Consider the following 18,644-nt stretch of genomic DNA (forward strand, 5'->3'; position numbering starts at 1 on the left):
TCGAGGTGCAGGAGCGAGGGGGAGCACGGGGGGGCAGTGAGCTGCAGAGGCCGCGGAGCAGTGTTTAATAGCGCTGGGGGGAGAGGGAGGAAGAAGGGGAAGGTGGCTGCGTTGTGTTGGTGAGATCCTGTCACGGAGAGGGCAGCAGGAGGGGAACTGGAGCCCGCGGTGCTTGGTGAGGCTTGGGTGAGCTGGAGGTGGTTGGAGTGAAGAGGAACGAGGGGAGCTGCAGGAGGAGGGGATGCGCCTGCCCCGGCGCTGGGATGGAGGAGGTGGGGTCTGAAGGGATGCTCGCAGCAGTGGGGACCGCAGGATGGTGCCGGGGCTGGAGGTGGCCCCGCTTGTGGCTGGCGGCCGCGCTCAGCCCCGCTGTGCCCTTTCCCCCTGCCCTGCCCCTGTGTTGTGCCTTAGGTCGGTGGGGCCATGGCTGACGGCAGCGAGGACCCGGCCGTGTTCTCCTCTTCCTCTCTGCCCGCGGACCCGCGGCTGCTGGCCACGGTCACCAACGCTTACCTGGGCACGCGCGTGTACCGCGACGCCCTGCACGTGAGCGGCGTGTACAGCGGTGCCGCGGGCGATGCGCACCGCGCCGACGTGCCCAGCCCCGCCAACGTGCGCATGGCGGTGCCCGGCGCCGCCGGCCTGGATGAGACCTTCACCCTGGACACCCGCACGGGTAAATGGTGGAGCCGGGCAGGGCTGGCCTTGTCCTGCAGCCTCCCCGCGGGCACCCATCGCTCTTCCCTCCCGCTGCCAGTGCCTCTCTTCTGGAAGTTAAAGCCCCTTTGCCTCTCCCACAAGGCCCCATCTCTCTTCTCCCCATTCTCTACTCGCCTGTGGGGGTTCTTCCGAAGCCACATTGGAGCAAGTGGGAAGTTCCCCTTTCCTGTGCGGATAAGAGTGATTTCCAGGCTGTACCAATCCCTGCTGGAGCCAGGCTGAGCAAACACTGGTTATTCATAAAGCCTGGTGGAACATTGTACAGCACAAATCGTTCCCCAGTGGCTTGGCCAGATTCAGTGTGTTAATGGTGTCCGGTCAAAAGCTGTGTTTGGATCTGGACCTGGGAAAGGCGGTTCCTTTGCCAGTAGGAAGCAGTAAATAGGGGCAGAATGGGGAGCCTGGGGCAGAACATCAGGTCCTGATGGCTCTGAAGGCTGATGGCTCTCGTTGTGCCTACAGGAACCTTCAGCCATGAGCTTCGGTCAACAGATTACGTGGCCACCCAGCAGATCTACGCTCACTATTCCCTTGTGCACTTGATGGTCGTCAGCATCACCATCCGGCGGTCGGCCCACACCGCCCGACCCATCACCATCCAGCTCCAGACTCCCTTTGAGCCAAAGAGCCAGGATTTGGACCTGAAACGGGGACCCGACTTCCAGGGAGCACAGTGAGTTGGATCGGGGCGACCTGGCCCTGAATGCATCCTGCACGGGCTGTTGTGCACTGCCCTGCTCGTGTTAGGAGGTGCACGGCAAGAGTAAGGCTGGAGCCAGGCTGGGTGGGGTGGAGGCTGGCACAAACCTGCTTCATCACATAGGGCATATGAAACAAACCCCAAAATCCAGCACAGAAACACATTCATTTGCTGCCACCCCGGAATTATTCCTGCCACTGGCATGGAAAAGGGCAACAAGGGCCGCAGGGGCTGGGGGTGATTGCACAGGAGTGGGTTTGGCTTTGGAGGAGGTTCTGTTGCCAGCCCAATGCCTGGTGTGCCAGAAGCCAGCGCTCGCATACACGGGGGGTTTAGTCTGGATCCACACAGGTTTGGGTGCTGGGGGGGTTCCCAAAAGTCAAGTGCCCCTGGGTCACATCCTGCATCGTGCTTGTGTACAAAGCCAGTGCTGAGGCAGCAGGTTCTGAGTGCAGGCTCTCTGCAGGGACTGGTTACTCATTAGCTTGTGCCATAATGAACTCAGGCAACCGCTGCACCCTCTCACATGTGCTTGGCCTGGGCTCCCTGACCTGGGCAAGGGGCTTTTTGACCCACGAGGGTTCTAATGAAGGCAGCTCGGTTGAGGACTCCAGGACCTGGTGCCTTCTTGCCAGGGTGGCCACGTATTTGAAGCATCTTGACCCTCTATGTCCTTGAGCCCAACCTTTCCAGGGTGTCCTTGAGTAACCCATCAAATGTTCCGCCTGGATTACCCACCCCAAATAGAGCCCCAAATCTGCCAAATTTTAGCAGAAACGACTTGTTAAGAAGTTCCCATGTCCTTGAAGCTGTGTGCATCGGTTCTAGGGACAGAATGACCAGGGCTGACCTCTACGTGATGTGGTTGTCTTCCAGATGACCTGTGCAAGTGGCTGGTTGGGACTGGGGGCCAGTTGTAATGAATTTCAGTCTCATTTCTGGGGCTGAAGCATGGGGACGATGGAGCTTCCACCCTGGATGGGAGCCGGAGCCTGCCCTCGGCTGCCAGGGCAGGTCCCCGTGGCTTGGGTGGACGTGCTCCAGCCCCGCAATCTCTGCTCGCCTCTCCCTGCCCCTGCTGTCCCCGCAGCTACGTCTATGGGAGGACGCTGGTACCCGAGGTGCAGGGGGGGCCCTGTCCTGCCGTTCACTTGCTCTGGACGCCGGTGCCCGAGGTGCTGACGCTGCGCGGGGAGGAGCGGGAGCGGTGCTGGCAGTTCCTGACGGCCGTGGCCGGCAGCGAGGAGGGGGCCAAGGGCAGCTACCGGCGGGGCCTGGCCTGCGCGGCCGCGGGGTCCCTGCACCGGCGCCATGCCCGCGCCTGGGCCGCGCTGTGGCGGGGCTGCAGCGTGGAGCTGGCCGGGCCCCCGCGGCTGCGGCGTGCGCTGCGTGGGAGCCTCTTCTACCTCCTGAGCTCCATCGCCCCGCACCCGGCGCTGCCCTCCCACGGCATCAGCCCCGGCGGCGTGGCCAACGGCGCGCGCGGGGAGGACTACTGGGGCCACGTCTTCTGGGACCAGGTCAGTGCTGCCGTGGTACCCGGGGCTCGCGCAGCGGGCGGGATGCAGGATGCTGCGCAGCGGGCGGGATGCAGGATGCTGCGCAGCGGGCGGGATGCAGGATGCTGTGCAGCGGGCGGGATGCAGGATGCTGCGCAGCGGGCGGGATGCAGGATGCTGCGCAGCGGGCGGGATGCAGGATGCTGCGCTGCGGGCGGGATGCAGGATGCTGTGCTGCGGGCGGGATGCAGGATGCTGTGCTGCCGCCCTCAAGCAGGAGGAGCTTGGTACCAGCAGGAGGATGCTCTCCAGGGGCATCCTCCTGCTCCATTCAAACAGCCGCCCAGACCCGGCTCCATCCCGGGATTTCCTCATCCAGGTTGTCTCTCACTCAGAAGTAAATTGTTGAGGTTGAAGCTGAGTGCCTGGGGCTGCTGCAGAGACATTAGGGGTGAGAACCTAACACAGGGCACTCCCCTTCCCCACGCTGAGGTCTGGGGCTGGGATAGTTCAGGTTGGTAGCCCCAGGGTGCTCCAGTGACTAGCATAGAGCCCAGCCACCAACAGCTCTTTAAAAGGAAGCAGGTTGAAACCTGCCTTTCTTCTCCCAGCTTTGGTGGCATCAGCAAGCCCTGAACCACTGGAAAGAGAAGTGTTTTCTGTGGTGGGCATGTTCAGCCTTTGAGCGTAGGTTTGGGGTGTGCTCAGCAAGCTGGATGGGCAGGGTGGCTTTGTCCCCCCAGGGGCTTAGACCTGCTCTGGGGCAGCCACGCCAGTGGGTGCTCAGCTCGGTTGCGTGGTGTGAGCAGGAGACACTGGGTGGTGTTGAGGCTCCTGCTCCTGGTGAGGCTGGATCCAGCCTAGGTCAGGGTTTGTATCTGAGGGCAGAAGCTCTTCCCTGTGAGGGTGCTGAGGTGCTGGCACAGGGTGCCCAGAGAAGCTGTGGCTGCCCCATCCCTGGCAGTGCTCAAGGCCAGGTTGGACACAGGGGCTTGGAGCAAGCTGCTCCAGTGGAAGGGGTCCCTGCCTGTGGCAGGGGTTGGAGCTGGAGGAGCTTTAAGGCCCCTTCAACCCAAACCAGGCTGGGGTTCTGTTGCTGAGGACTCCCAGCCCCTGCTCTGTGCTTTGCGCTGATCCACGCACCCCCAAAGCTGCAGCAAAACCTGCTCTGTTTGCACTAATTCTGCTCAGGGGATTTTAAGACTCACCCTTCAGTCCCTCCTGCTCCAGAGGTCCCAGGTGAAGTCACCCAGTGCTGGCTTTGGGTGCTTGGAGACCCTCGCCCGCCATCCCCGGGGACATGCACTCCTCTGACACCTTACTGGGTTCCTTCCATCCCCATAGAGGCCGGTGACCGTTATCTCGTGGGGCTGCAGCTTCCACTGGTGGTTGTGGCCTCCGTGTTTCCTGCTCTGTGCTTCATGAGCAGAGCGCAGGACACCGGCACGTCCCAGACCTTGGATGAGCACTGCCCGGCCTCAGCTGAGCACCAGTTACCGGCGTTCACCCCGTGCCAAAGGCAGGGCACGGCAAGGGCTGGGTTTGGGGGAGTTACTCTGAGCATTGGCTGTAAATGGATTTCAGTTCCAGCTGAGGCACATCTGGGTGGATGCTGCAGCTCCTGGGCTGAGGTTCAGCAGATCCAGCCCTTGCTGTGTCCTGTCTTTGGCATTGACTTCTTACTGCAGTGGAGTAACTGATCCCTCTCAACGCTTCCAGTGGTCAGGGGCTTCCCATGGACCTCGTGTGCGTTATTCCTGGCGATGTGTTGGGTTTGACCCTCTCCAGAGCATCCCTTGTCTTGCATGATGGGAGGTCCTGCTGAGATGCTCCTGGGAGACCCCAGAGAGCAGCAGGCATGGGCAGGAGTAGTTCCATGTGGATTTATCCCTCCTATTGAGCCCGTGGAATGGCACCTTTAGCAGCAAAATCACAGTCAGAGCATTCGGGATGGAGGGTGAACTGCTGGGAGCGTTTGGGTGCCCCACCACACAACCCCACCATCTGCTTCCAGGAGACCTGGATATTCCCGAACATCCTGCTGTTCTATCCCGAGGCTGCCCGAGCCATGCTGGAATACCGGATCCGCACGCTGGAAGGAGCCCTGCACAACGCACGGGCGCAAGGCTACGAGGTGGGCACGGGGACAAGGCTGGAGGTGCCGGGCTGGGGCCGTGCAGCCCCGGTGGGCACCGTGAGGCTTCGCTCGGCTCCAGTGTGAGCAGGGCACTGCTGCTCCTGGCAGGGCGCTAAGTTTCCATGGGAGAGCGCAGCCACGGGCCGGGAAGTCTGCCCTGAGGAGATCTACGGAGCCCAGGAGATCCACGTCACCGGGGACGTGCTGGTGGCCTTTGAGCAGTATTATCACACCACGCAGGTACCGGCGGCTCCGGCGCCCGCTGCTCCCACAGCAGCTCTGCTGCGCTCTGCTCCCATCAGTTACTGGTGGCAGCACCGGGTCCCTCCTCCAGCCCTGCCTGCTCTGTCCTTGCTCCCGTGGGTGGCTCAGCATCCTCTTGGCTCAACCCAGGCCAGTTTTCTGCCCTTCGCTCCTGCTGCATCCATCTCCTGGGAGCTCCTGTCCTGCCGCTGGGCTGGGCTGGGGCAGCCTCCCTCACACCCCGCTTCTCCCCGGCTGTGGCTGCTCCAGGACCAGAAGCTGTTCAGGGAGGATGGAGGCTGGAGGCTGGTGTGTGCCGTGGCTCAGTACTGGTGCAGCAGGATGGTGTGGAGCGAGGAGGAGCAGTGCTACCACATCAGAGGTACTCCTGCCGCCGCCAGGCTGGCTGCAGGGATGGGGTTGTGAGCAGAGGCTCGGAGCCCCCCCCAGCCAGACCTGGACTGGGGCACGTGGCTGCTGTCCTCTGGAATATCTCAGGGATAATGGCTGTGTCCATGCAAACACAGGACAAGATGCTCGGCTGTCTTCCAGTGCTAGAGTCCCTCAGCCCCTTCCCACTCACAGGACACCTGTAAATGTCTTCTTCCATGCTGGCACAAGGTGATGCCACAAGCATGGGCGATGCCGTTGTGACTGGTGGCACAGAGTGCAGGGGCTTTAGAGGGGAAGGCCTCGGCTCTAAGTCTTCTCTAAGAGACCTGAGCTGAAATCCCCGGAGCTGCAGGAGTTCGGTCCCGTGCAGGACACTCGGTGCTGTTGGCGCTGACCAAGGTCAGCCACTGATGTGGGTGGCAGGGTGCAAGGTGCCCCTGTGGCTGCAGTCCGGCTGCAGCACCTTGTGTGAACAAGTCCAAGCTGGCCCTGGTGGGGCTGCTTCTGAAAGGGGGCACTGGGGAGGGGAAGGGGGAGCAGATGCGGGTGTTAATGAACATGAGCCGGCTGCAGTGTGCGCTCGCAGCCCAGAAACCAACCGGATCCTGGGCTGCATCCAAAGGAGCGTGACCAGCAGGGCGAAGGAGGTGATCCTGCCCCTCTGCTCTGCTCTTGTGAGCCCTCACCTGGAGCATTGTGTGCAGTTCTGGTGTCCTCAACATAAAAAGGACATGGAACTGCTGGAACAAGTCCAGAGGAGGCCACGAGGATGCTCAGGGGCTGGAGCACCTCCCGTATGAAGACAGGCTGAGGAAGTTGGGGCTGTTCAGCCTGGAGAAGAGAAGGCTGCGTGGAGACCTCAGAGCAGCCTTCCAGTATCTGAAGGGAGCCTATAGGGATGCTGGGGAGGGACTCTTCATCAGGGACTGCAGTGACAGGACAAGGGGTAACGGGTTCAAACTGAAACAGGGGAAGTTTAGATTGGATCTAAGGAGGAAATTCTTTCCTGTGAGGGTGCTGAGGCACTGGAATGGGTTGCCCAGGGAGGTTGTGAGTGCTCCATCCCTGGCAGTGTTCAAGGCCAGGTTGGATGAAGCCTTGGGTGGGATGGTTTAGTGTGAGGTGTCCCTGCCCGTGGCAGGGGGGTTGGAACTGGATGATCTTGAGGTCCTTTCCAACCTGAACTATTCTATGAGTCTATGATTCTGTGTCTGTGGGAGGAGGGTTTGGAGGAGCAAGGCTGGGTTCGAGCCAAGGGGTCTCCATGGGCTGGAGGAGCCCCTGGGGTTGCCGCAGGCTGGCTCCGGTGCGGAGATCCCTGGCGATGAGCCCGGTGCTCCCAGCAGAGTCACGTATTTCAATGTCTGGTTTCCTGCTCCTCTTGGGAAGGGGCCTTCTCCTGGGGCCAGGCTGCAGGAAAGCAGCAAAGGACAGAGCTGAGCTTGTGGATAGGGGACGACCGAATGGCTCGGTTGCGTGAGCGACTTGGAGGTCACCTCGCCCGGGGAGCGAGGGGGGTGCCCGCAGGCCGAGCTGCCAGGGCTGTGGCGCAGGTCCCTTTGCTCCGCTCCAAGCGCCTCTCCCGTCCCGTTGCTCTCCCCAGATGTGATGCCCCCGGACGAGCACCACTGCCACGTTGACAACTCCGCTTACACCAACGCCGTGGCCCGGCGGAGGTAATGCCTGCACCCTGCGGGAGCGCTGCCCCGCTCCTCCCTCCCTCCGGCCCCACGGACGGGAGCGGCGCGGATCCCGCTTGGAATGCGCCCTCCTGCTCTTCCCCTGCCTCTGTCTGAGCCCGGCCCCTTTGCCTGCCCTTAGCCCCAAGGAGCTGTCCCATGGAGGCTCCTCTGAGCTGCCTCCGGTGCCCACATGAGGGGGGTTCTGCTCCGCAGGAGGGTCCCTCTGCCTGTGTTTGATGGGATGTCCATGCAGGCAGGCGGCGGGGGACCCCTGAGGCTGGAGGAGCAGACCCCCGGCACCAGCAATGAAAGCCGCTACCCCGGGCTTTAGCTCTGAGCCGTGTCCTCTCAGAGAGCCCTTTCTTGGCAGTCACGGCTCAATCGGTTCTTTCTGTTCCCTTCCTCCTCCTCCTCCTCCTCCCCGCTGCGAGGGGTCACGGGCCCTCGTCCGTGACGCGCAGCATTGTTCAGCTTGACTTTTGCAGCCGATTTGGCTCGAGACTTGTTGATCCCAGTGCCCGAGCAGTGGCTGCGCCGCGCCAGGAACATCAAAGTGCCCTTTGATGCGGGGAAGGGATACCACCCCGAGTACGACGGCTACCGCCCCGGTGAGCACGGGGCAGCGGCCGCCCCGGAGCCCCTGCTCCTCCTTGTGAGCCCATGAGAAGGGGACCGGTTGCTTGGTTGAAGGCTTTGGTGCAGCTGTGTGGTTGCCCCGTGCAGAGCCTGGTGTGTGTGGATGGGTTCTGCCTCTTGGTCGTCGTTTCTCAATAGTGGGTTTATCAAACTGGGAAATTTGGGAACGCAGAGAGTAGGAAGGGACCTTTAGCGCTGGGCTGCAGTGATGTGGTTGCTGTGACCCCATTGCAGATGGGTCTTATCTTCCTGCTACGTGTTACCCTTGCAGCAACCCCTGGCCTCTGGAAGGGAAGGGGCTGGTTCCAGTGGAAGTGGCCCAGTTTGGTGCCCCTTTTCTCCCGGTGAGGGGCTGGGTAACCCGGGAGCTGTTCCTTCGTGGCCGAGGTTTGGGTGACCCCAGCCTGGGTGCCGTCAGTCCGGGCTGAGCCTGGGTCCTGCCTCAGCACCGCTTCCAGCGAGCAGCCCCGAGGGCAGGCCACGGGCTGCTGCTCTGCTCTGCCTTTGGCAAGGCAGCGGCGTTCCACCGCCTTCCCCCCCGATGTGGTGCCTGTTGCGCAGGTCTCTGCGTGCCGGGTTCGGTCGGTGCCAGTAAACAGGCCGTCGGTCTGCTGGTTATTCCCGGCTGGAATCGTGGCCTGACCGAGCCCGTCCCCAGGTGAGCCGGTGAAACAAGCGGATGTGGTCCTGCTCGGCTTCCCACTGATGCACCCCATGAGCCCTGAGGTCCGGAGAAACGACCTGGAGATGTACGAGCCCGTCACAGAGCTGCACGGACCGGCCATGACCTGGGTGAGCAGGGCAAAGCCTGCCGTGGGGGTCCCAGAACCACGGAGTCCCAGCCCGGTTTGGGTTGAAGGGACCTGGAAGCTCCGGTTCCAGCTGGAGGCTCTCTCCTGCAGAGCATGTTTGCCGTGGGCTGGCTGGAGCTGAAGGAGGTGCAGAGAGCGCAGGCGCTGCTCGACAAGTGCTTCAGCAACATCACGGAGCCCTTCAAGGTGAGCTGGCTGTCGTGTCCCACCACGGGGCTCCCCGTGACCGCCGCAGCTTGGCTCTGCCTTGCGCATCACACCGGGAGGCACCGCAAGGGTCTGTGCTGGCTGCACGCGTGGGCACCGGGTTATTGCCGCATTGAGCTGCGTGGTTCCATGCTCGGTCTCCTCTCCGCCTGCTTCCCAAGAGCATGAAGGGGGCATCGGCTTCCTACCGGGCTGGTATCGTCCCGCCAGGCTTCCATGTGCTGCCAGGGATGGGAAGGGAGCAGGGGTGGTGCCGGTTAGAGATGGATCAGAGACCGCGCAGTGCCAGGGTGGGCAGCAGGGCATGGGCACTGCAGCACCCTGGATACGTGACATCGACAGCGGTCAGTGCACGCAAACCCCCAAGCCCATGGAGGTCCCAGTGCGAGTGCTGAGTGCTCCCTTTCTCTCGCTGGAGCAGATCTGGGTGGAGAACTCGGATGGGTCGGGAGCTGTGAACTTCCTGACGGGGATGGGCGGATTCTTGCAAGCCATCCTCTTCGGCTACACCGGCTTCAGGTGAGGCCTCTGTTGTGTCACTGTAGTTGGTAAGCTATGACATGGGCTGGAGCCCTCACCTTTGAGCCAGAGCGATGAAAAGCAAAGGGACTCGCAGCATCCCGAATGTCCTCCAGAGCTCCAGCAGGCAATGACCAAACAGGAATGCCAATGATCCTGGATGAAGCGTGGAGGAGAGCGCTTCATTCAGCACATGAAGTGTGGTGGAGACCAGGGTGCAGTTCCCAGAAATGATAAGCTTTGGTCTGTGTTTCTCCTCCAGCCACATCAGTATTGAGAGGCATTGGGTTCAAAAGGAGCCAAAGCTGGGCCGACAGTGAGCTCCTCAGCACGAGCCGAGACCCTCCATCATCTCTGTATGACCTCAGGGCGGTAGTTAGACATCACGTTGATGTCTGTATCAGATACGCACCCAGACCTGCCCATTCCATGGGTGTTGTAGCCGTGGTTTCTTCACTCGGTGTGGGTGAAGCTCCCAGGCTATGCACCAACAATTGCTTTGGCTGTTGGTCAGCTGATGGAAGAGGAAGTCCATACAGCCACCTTATGGGCAAACCCAAGCCTGCTTCTTTTATACCTTATACCTACACCCCTTACAAAGGGGACCTTTGTAAATGGAGACCCTGGTCCTCTCTGCCACACTGAGCTGCCATAGGCCTATTCCCACTGTAAAGACTGGAAATGGGGTTGGAGCAGACAACACACTTCCCAGGACACTGGGTGAGTTACTTGCACCCTTGGGAAGCTAAATGGCATTCCCTGAGTCTGCTTCTGGCTTAGCTGGAGCATCGTCCCGTCTCCTTTGGACGTGGTGCATCACAGCCTCACGCAGCCCCTCCGAGGCCGTACCCCGCTGCACACAGGAGGCTCTGCAGGTCCCTGTGCAGGAAGGCGCTCATCGGGCATCACCCCAGCGTTAAAACACAGCAGGGAACGCATCAAGCTCTTCCCGTCGTTTCCACCCTCTCCTGCCCAAAGCAGCCGCTGCCTTCAGCCTGAAGCAGCCGCCCCTGGAGCGCGTTCTTGGTTGAAGCGAGGACGGAGCCCCCCGTTTCTCGGTGGAGCTGGGTGCGAGCTGCCTGTTCCCAGCTCAAAGCCCTCATCCCCGCTCCGGGGGCTGCAGATGCTCTGTGGGGTGGGGGGGGGTCGGGCCCCTCGGCCCCGGCTCGAGCTGCAGGCGCTGGGGCTGCAGCCGGGTGTGCAGAGATGTTGAGGTGCCGTTAAGCAGCGCTCAAGGCTGGGTTTGTGATGGAAGCATGGCCCAGGCTGGTGCATTGCCCTGCCCCTGAGGCTCTGCAGTCCTCGAGCCTCTCTCGAGTCCCCTCCAGTCCCTTGAGCCCTCTCAGCAGACGGGAGGTGACGGTCGAGAGCTCTTAGGTCAAGATCTGAGGGGGAGATAACGGAGACCTCTGCCTCTCCTCATCCGAAACACACAAATCATAGAATAGTTCAGGTTGGAAAGCACGTCAAAATCATCCAGTTCCAACCCCCTGCTATGGGCAGGGACACCTCACACTAAACCATCCCACCCAAGGCTTCATCCAACCTGGCCTTGAACACTGCCAGGGATGGAGCACTCACAACCTCCCTGGGCAACCCATTCCAGTGCCTCAGCACCCTCACAGGAAAGAATTTCCTCCTTAGATCCAATCTAAACTTCCCCTGTTTCAGTTTGAACCCGTTACCCCTTGTCCTGTCACTGCAGTCCCTGACAAAGAGTCCCTCCCCAGCATCCCTACAGGCCCATCTGACTTCAGGTGAGGCCTTGGAGAGGGGGTTCAAGCTGTTTGCCTGGGTTTGATCTCTCGGTGGAGGAGCTCCCATAGCGGTGCTGAGCCCCTCAGCCTGCGGGGAGTGGAGCTGAGGTGGGTTTCTGGGGGTTGCTTTGCTGGCCTGCTGCAGGCACAGCCCGCAGGGGAGGTGGGGACCGGGCTCTGTAGGAGCATCCCCATTGGGATGGCCCATTACAGGCAATGGGGCAGTGCTCGGGCCAGGTGTGGCTCAGGAGCTGAGGACCACATCCAGGAGCATCTCCACCAGGCATGGGGTGAGCTCCTGCATCACCTGCCCTGTGTTCTGTAGCTGTCAGAGCAATGGCAGCAGGTGAGAACAGGGACTTGTGATGGGTACCTCAGCTGAAGCTGCATCCCATGATCCCAGCCCATGATCGCATCCCGTGAGGCTGAAGCTGCATCCCACGATCACAGCCACCTCCCGAGCTCCTCACTCGCTGCAGTGCATGGCCAGAGCCTGCGCCCGCAGGTCTGTGTTCAGTGGCAATCCCTGCCCAGGGACCGCCCGTGGCCACCTCTGCCCGTGCCGGTGCCCTGTCCCCCTTCCCCTCTTGGAGCAGGGCATTCCCAGAGGCGCTGGGGCCGGCCCGGGAGCCGCAGCGGGACCTGAGCTGCCCGGCGATGGAAAACAGCATTTTCCTCTTTTTTGTTCCTTTTTTATGCAAACAACCCAACAGAGTGGAGGCCACAGAGACCAAGGGAGGAACTGGAAGGGACAGGAATGCTCTAGGGAGCTGGGCCATAAGATCACAGCCCGAGTTGCTCTTCACCAGGTGCTTCGTTGGTGTGCTCGGATTTGCCCAGAGATCCTTGGGATGCGCCAAGGACTGAATTCTGCTGTATGTGAGGGGACACCAGAAGGGACATCCAAGGGATATCCAAGTACTGATACTCCAGTGTTTGAAGGGGCTGTAAGGATGCAGGAGAGGGGCTCTTCATCAGGGACTGGAGTGATGGGGCAAGGGGTGATGGGTGCAAACTGAAACAGGGGAAGCTCAGATTAGAGATAAAGCAGAAGCTCTTCCCTGGGAGGGTGCTGAGGCACTGGCACAGGGTGCCCAGAGAAGCTGTGGCTGCCCCATCCCTGGCAGTGCTCAAGGCCAGGTTGGACACAGGGGCTTGAAGGGGTCCCTGCCCGGGGCAGGGGTTGGAGCTGGAGGAGCTTTAAGGTCCCTTCATCCCAAACCATTCCGTGATTCTATGGCTCTTTCTGCCCACAGAGGCACAGGGTAACGGGAGGTGCCTCTGGGATGTGTCGGTCTCTGTGGGGAGGTGCCTGCCCCCCACCCCACCCCGAGCTGCTTTCCCTCGCGGCCACCCCTTGCTCCCAGCACTGATGTGCCGCTGCCTTTCCAGGATCACAAGGTCCAGGCTCCGCTTCGACCCGGCCTTTCCCGACGACGTCCACGAGCTGAGCATCGCCGGCGTCTCCTACTTGGGCAACAAACTGAGGTTCAGCATCACCAGAGAAGAGATGGGGATCGAAGTGACCGAGAGCCCCCGGGACCCTCCGGCACTGCCCCTGGAAGCGGTGCTGGAGGAGTCGGGGCAGCGGCTGCCCCTGCACACAGGTGCGGTGCCACCGCGGGCGCTGCCGCTGCAGTGGGGACCATGTGGGGAGATCGCAGGGCTCAGGCTGGGTTTGTTGCAGGGCAGAGGATCTCAGTCCCCACGGCTGCCGGATGGATCCAGAGATCATCCCCTGGCACCTCTTGAACCTCGGCTGCTCCGTGCCGGAGCAGGAGCAAGTTGAAGAGAGGATGGCAGCAGAGGGGAAGGGGAAGGTGGGTCCCAGGCTGGGCCGTAAACCCTCTGTCCCCATGGGGCTGTGTGTGCTCTGTGTCTCTGTGGCCCCAGGATGGGTGGTGGGCTCAGAGCTGTCGCCGTGGCTGGGGTGGCAGCAGCTCCAAGATGCTGAGCATCCTCGTAAGCAACCCAGGCATCCGCTCTGGTCACTGCTACGTCCTGCAGTGTCTTGGCTTAAGGCATTTCCCATGTCCTGGGAAGCCCCAAGGGCAAGAAGGGGAAAGGCTGTGCCCGTGTACACGTGCAAATGGGGGCACCATAGCCCCGGACCCAGCCTGTGCCTTGCAGCGTTCCCCCCAGCATCCCCTTTGCTGGGTCAGGGTGGGGATGCCGATGGCATTCCCGGCCCTGCTGGGTCTGTCCTCTCCAAACAAACCCCAGGAATCTCGGCTGGATCCCGCAGTCTATAAAAAGCCCCTTGGCCGCTCCCTGCCACAGGCACCATGTGGGAATGCTTTGGGAAGGAGGAGAAGTGAGTCCCCTGCCCTGTAATTACACTGGTTCCTGGTCAGGCCTCGTCACCAGTCAGCCAACCCCTGCTCAACAGCGCTTCTTTGCAGCAGGGCCACAGCCCCTTCATCCCCTCATCCCAGTGACAGCCCCATGGGCTCCATTTGGGTTCGTGTGGGGCTAGAGGTAAAGCCCCACTGGCCTCTGGCTGCTTTAGGCTGGGTGGCACAGAGCATCACGGGGATTATGGCTCGTCCTGGCTGTGACAAGCACGATCAGAGCATGAAACCCCCCCGTTTATAGTGTCCCTTTCACCCCCCCCTGCACGACAGAGCACCCAGAGGCTTGTGAAGTGTGAGACGTTTAATGAGCAGCGCCGGCCGAGGCGGGGATGCTGTGTGCGTGCACACAGGGTAAAGGCAGGTGAAACCGAGCTGTGGGGCCGGGCGCCGTGGGGCTGGGGGCGCTGCTGCAGCAGGGACGATGTGGGGCTGAACCCCCCCCCCAGCTCACTGGCCGTGACGCTGGGTCACCTTGGACCAGGGGCCGTCCTGGGGGGCCACCAGCCCCGCGAAGGGGTCTCCACAAGCCCTTCGCCCCCCATCACTTGTCCTCGTCGTCGCTGCCGCTGAGCTGGTAGGTGAAGAAGCCGACGGAGTCCTGGGCGAGCTGGGCGAGGTGGATGACGCCGGTGATGGCCAGCGCGGCCAGCACCAGCGGCAGCAGCACGCTGCACGCCGTGGCCAGCACGTTGTAGCACCGCGCCTTGGAGCTCAGGCGCCGGGCGGCCTCCACGTCCCCAGCCACCCTCCGGTCCCGTGCCTGCAATGCCAGAGATGGGGCAGCAGTGCCCATGGACCTTCCCCGTGTTCCCCCCCCAGCCGGGCTACGTGGCTTTGCCCTGTCGCAGCCCGTGAGCAGTGCCAAGAGCGTGGCTGGATCCATCCCGGCTCCCTGCTCTTTGCCGATGGGATTTTCCCCCCTGCATATTCCAAAGCCCCGCTGGCTCCAGCCCTTACTTCCCCCATCTTTCAACCCTGGTCCAGTCGGGCACATGGAGGGGCTGGAGGCACCCCAGCACCTTCTAGAAGCAGCAGTTTGCCCTCCAGCAGTAGCAGGAGGCTGTGATTATCTAAGGGGGTCTCATAGCCTTGCTGATAGGTAGCAGGAAAGGCGAGGGGGGGGCTTTATTTTGTCACCTCAACCAGCCTCCCGAGGGCGCTGGGCTCTGGTCCCCCACCCCAGCCCTCCCCGGTGAGCTCCGCATCTCTTCGGGAAGCCCATCCCTTGGCATCAGCCCCCGACCACGTCCCCATGGGTCCTCGCTGCCTCATGGCCGTACCTTGACGGAGAAGGCGAGCGCCACGAAGCCGAGGCAGCACAAGTTCATGTAGATGGTGTTGAAGATGGACCAGATGAGGTGGTCGCGGGGCAGCGGGGACGGCTCCCGCTTGCGCTCGTCCTCTCGCGGGTACGAGGTGTCCATGGCCACGGCGAGGGGCACCCCGCGGCTCTCCGGCTGCACCAGCCCGGCTGCAGCAGCGGCGCGGGGCCGCCCTTTATATAGCCCCCGGCTGCGGCTCCTCTATATATAAACCTGGGAATTACAGCCCTGGCGGGGCTGTGGCTGTCCCTCGGCTTGGCTGGGACACGGGGCACGGGACACACACGCTGGGATATGTGAGCCGATGGGGGTTTACATCCAGCCTTTCCCCCGGCAACGAGGACCCAGCGAGAGGCTCGGAGAGGATGGAGCCCTGGGGTGACTTTGAACCCAAGTGGCCGCCCCCCCGAGGGGTCGGAACGCGGTGCCATAGGCTCCGGCTCACGCCGGTGCCTCCAGCCCGGTCCCTCCGGTGGTCTTGGCTGGGAAAACCCCTCATTGGCAGCGCCCGAGGCGTTAAATGGGAACTGAAAACCGGGATGTGGAGGAGCTGCTTGCACGGGCTTCCCCGGAAGCAGGAACCGCTCGGGGCTGGGGCAGGACGGGGTTACGGGCACTGATCTATTGTTCTCCCTTTTCCTGAGCTTCCTGGAGAACGTGGTGTGGGATCCGGGCTGGAAGCGCTCTGCGCCGCAGCGGGATGCAGGCGGGGAGCTGGCAGCTCCTCAGCTGCCCCAGAGGTGCCCAGGGACCCTCTTCTCCTTCCCCGCGGTGAATGAGGTGACAGACGAGGGGCTTTGGCGGCGCAAGCTTTATTTGTGGCAGCAGTGACCTGTACCTGTGTCACCAGCAGCGCTCTGGGGCTTGTCCCCCGTGTGTGCCCCAGCCTGGTCCAGCCGTCCCCTTGCAAGGCGGAGGAGGGGACGCCGGGAGCGCGAGTAGCGAGGGGGCACCGCTCCTCTCCCTGTGCCCCCAAGCGGGGGCATTATGGGGGTCACAGCAGCACCCCGTGGGGTGGCAGCAAGCAGGGTCAGGTGGTGGCAAGCACGATGGCGATGATGATGAAGATGGTGATGACCGAGAGGGTGAGGACCAGCAGCACGGAGCAGATGATGTTCAGCACCTTGGCACGGGTGGCGTGCTGCCGAGCACCCTCCATGTCCCCCAGCACCTTGCAGTCTCGGGCCTGGGGGGGGGGGGCAAATGAGGGGCTCAGCGGTTACAGCGGGTTGGGGGGGGGGGGCGGCACATCGAGGGGGTTGGTGGTGGGACCTCTGGGATGCATCACCCCAGGGTAGAGGGTGAAGCCACTGGCACTGCCCGTCCCCACCTCCAGGGTGGGCAGGTTTGGGGGGCTGCAGTGGGGGAGGATCAGATCTGGGGTTCCAGGGCTGGACGGCATCAGTGGGGCTGGGATGGGAGAGTGGAGCCGGGGGTCCCAGGACCGGGCAGCATCGGTGGGGCTGGGATGGGAGAGTAGAGCTGAGGGTCCCGGGATGGGACAATGGTCAGGGCGACATGAGGGGAATGGTGAGGATAGGGCTGGGGCGGGGGGGGGTCCGGTTCGGTGTAGGGGTGTTGCATGTCCGGCTGTATCCGGGTTGGGTCGCAGTAGGGGGGTCCGGTTTGGCTCGGGGTGTCCCTGGGCACCCTTTCCGGTTGGAGAGGACGGGTCTGGGTCGGGCTTGTCGGATGGGGGTCCCCGCTGCCGCCCCCCTCACCTTGATGGAGTGGACGAGCGCAGGGAAGCAGAAGCAGCCGAGGAAGGTCAGCCCGAAGCCCAGGAGCACGTTAAAGAGCGACCAGAGCACGTAGTCCCGGGGAGGCTCAGCGGGGCCGCTGGCGGGGGTCGCGCCCGGCCCGGGGGGGTGCAGCGGGATCGACACCTCCACCTGCCGCGGCTTCATGGCGGAACCGCGGCAGGAAGGGAGCGGGGTGGGCCCCGCACCGCCCCCAGCGCCGGGGGACCCGGCTCGGGGTGACCCAGGAGCAGGGTCTGCTCTCCGGGGTCGGGGTTTTGGAGCCTGCGCTGCAGAGCAAGGTCCGGGGGTAGAAAGAGAAAGAAGGAAGCACGGGGGGCGGGGGGGTGTGTGCTGGGGGGGGGGGGGGGAGGCGGAACCCGTCTGAACCAGGGGCCCGCAGCTTCGGAGCACGTGGCCTTGGAACCAGCAGCATCCTTCCTGCTGGGTGGCCGGGTCCCCGTGCCAGAGGCTGTGCAGAGCAGCGGTCCGGATGGCTGCTGAGGAATGTGTGTGTTCCTGTCGGGGGCTGGACGGCTCCATACCCGTTCCCCTGGGTAGCCCTGGAGCAGGGGTGAGCCCCACGATCTGCAGGCCTGAACTCACGGGGAACCAAAGGTCCCTTTTAACCTCCCTTCCACACCTGGAGGGGATGCACAAAGGGGTGGCTGGAGGCGGGCGAGGGCTGGGGGGGTGTCCTGGGGGTGCTTGTGCTCCAGCCCCAATGCCTCATGTACGGCACTGCAGGAAAAGCTGCTCACAGGAGCTCAATGGGGGTTCCCCATGTTGGGTATTGGGGTGCTGGCCAGAGACAGCCCCAGGGACTGAGAGCAGCTGGTTTGGTCCTTATCCATCTGTTCTGAACATCCATACAAGTGTCGATACAAGCAGTTGACATGGTGGAGGGAAGGGCTGGGATCCAGAGGGACCCAGATGGGCTGGAGAGGTGGGAAACTCATGGAGTTCAACAGGGCCAAGTGCGAGGTTCTGCTTCCAACAGGGATACGGGACTGGAGCCTCCCTGCTGGGATGTCAGCCCAGAGCATCCCGGGAAGCCCCGGGACTTTTCTGCCCGTGCTGGCTGATTGAGGAGCTGGGCAGAGCTCCGGGTGCTCAGTGACCCCAAACCTGTGCCATTCGCAGGGGCACCCACCCCGCGGCAGCGATGTGCTGGGAGGGATCTGGGCAGAACAACCTGGATCCTGCTCCTGTGGGTCCGGGAGGGAGCGGGAAGGGGCAGGAACGTGTGGGATGCAGCACAGCCCACCGGAACCTCGCCAGCCCCTTGTGCAAGGGCTGCGGCCGCTGCCAGCGCTGCGGGGCAGGAGCCGGGTCCCGGGGGCTCAGCGTGAAGGTTTCCAGGGGGGTTCTGGGCTCATAAACAGCTCCTCGGGCCCCGACGGGCGCTGACGGGACGTTCACATCCGCGGGATGCCCCTGTGGGCAGGGGCAGCCTCCCCGCGGCTTCCCCCCAAGGAAGCAGCGCAGGAATGGGTGATTCACCAGGAGGCGGCTCCGCACCAGCCCCTGCTGTTGCGGTGGGGCCGCTGACGCCGGCTCCCGAGCGCGGCTGCTTGGCAGGAGCTCCGTGTTCTTGGAAGTGAAAGACCTCATTCCGCATCCTCGCGGGGCCCCAGCCCCGAGGCCCTGAGGATGAGGAGCACGCAGGCTTCCAGCGAGCTTTGCGAAGGGGGAGCCGGGCCAGCCGCGTGCTTGAGGCTCTGCCAGATGGGGTTGTGCCAGGGTTTGCCATGGGGTGCCGGTGGATGCTGGTGAAGCCGGGCAGGGCCACGTGCTGGCATGAGGTTGCTGCCGCTACCCACAACATCTTGGTGGTGGCGATGGCTGTGTGAAGGGTTGGTGCTTGTCGTGGTCCAGCAGAGCCCCATGGAGCCAGTGCTCCGTCCGCACTGGTGGGATGGGG

At 62.8% G+C, this 18,644-nt stretch overlaps 3 protein-coding genes across 3 annotated transcripts; 1 reads left to right on the top strand and 2 right to left on the bottom strand.

The window, feature by feature from the left end:
* The first annotated feature begins 411 nt into the window (after positions 1–411).
* Positions 412–13,166, top strand: PGGHG (protein-glucosylgalactosylhydroxylysine glucosidase). Its single transcript, XM_065683353.1, has 13 exons — positions 412–676; positions 1,183–1,393; positions 2,511–2,940; positions 4,934–5,053; positions 5,165–5,296; positions 5,570–5,681; positions 7,296–7,368; positions 7,846–7,982; positions 8,669–8,802; positions 8,913–9,008; positions 9,451–9,548; positions 12,698–12,912; positions 12,993–13,166. The coding sequence occupies exons 1-13, from the start codon at positions 424–426 to the stop codon at positions 13,055–13,057; spliced, it is 2,076 nt and encodes a 691-aa protein (XP_065539425.1). The 5' UTR covers positions 412–423; the 3' UTR covers positions 13,058–13,166.
* A 776-nt stretch (positions 13,167–13,942) lies between these two features.
* On the bottom strand, positions 13,943–15,681 carry LOC136016324 (interferon-induced transmembrane protein 5-like). The gene is made up of 2 exons (XM_065683349.1): positions 14,940–15,681; positions 13,943–14,419 (listed from the first exon to the last, which is right to left on the bottom strand). Exons 1-2 carry the CDS (start codon positions 15,081–15,083, stop codon positions 14,201–14,203), a joined length of 363 nt encoding a protein of 120 aa, XP_065539421.1. The 5' UTR covers positions 15,084–15,681; the 3' UTR covers positions 13,943–14,200.
* A 96-nt stretch (positions 15,682–15,777) lies between these two features.
* Positions 15,778–17,055, bottom strand: LOC136016320 (interferon-induced transmembrane protein 5-like). The gene is made up of 2 exons (XM_065683343.1): positions 16,703–17,055; positions 15,778–16,167 (listed from the first exon to the last, which is right to left on the bottom strand). Exons 1-2 carry the CDS (start codon positions 16,886–16,888, stop codon positions 16,012–16,014), a joined length of 342 nt encoding a protein of 113 aa, XP_065539415.1. The 5' UTR covers positions 16,889–17,055; the 3' UTR covers positions 15,778–16,011.
* Between the last annotated feature and the right edge of the window lie 1,589 nt (positions 17,056–18,644).

This window comes from Lathamus discolor, chromosome 6, assembly GCF_037157495.1.
Source record: "Lathamus discolor isolate bLatDis1 chromosome 6, bLatDis1.hap1, whole genome shotgun sequence".
Lineage (NCBI taxonomy): Eukaryota > Metazoa > Chordata > Aves > Psittaciformes > Psittacidae > Lathamus > Lathamus discolor.

Bases quoted from the DNA above. Each gene is read 5' to 3' on its own strand.
- PGGHG (XM_065683353.1), top strand. From the start codon at position 424: ATGGCTGACGGCAGCGAGGACCCGGCCGTGTTCTCCTCTTCCTCTCTG. The intron at 5,682-7,295 runs GTACTCCTGCCG...TGCTCTCCCCAG, and splicing joins GCAGTGCTACCACATCAGAG to ATGTGATGCCCCCGGACGAG. The intron at 9,549-12,697 runs GTGAGGCCTCTG...CTGCCTTTCCAG, and splicing joins TTCGGCTACACCGGCTTCAG to GATCACAAGGTCCAGGCTCC.
- LOC136016324 (XM_065683349.1), bottom strand. From the start codon at position 15,083: ATGGACACCTCGTACCCGCGAGAGGACGAGCGCAAGCGGGAGCCGTCC. The intron at 14,420-14,939 runs GTACGGCCATGA...CTGGCATTGCAG, and splicing joins CGCTCGCCTTCTCCGTCAAG to GCACGGGACCGGAGGGTGGC.
- LOC136016320 (XM_065683343.1), bottom strand. From the start codon at position 16,888: ATGAAGCCGCGGCAGGTGGAGGTGTCGATCCCGCTGCACCCCCCCGGG. The intron at 16,168-16,702 runs GTGAGGGGGGCG...CCCCCCCCCCAG, and splicing joins CGCTCGTCCACTCCATCAAG to GCCCGAGACTGCAAGGTGCT.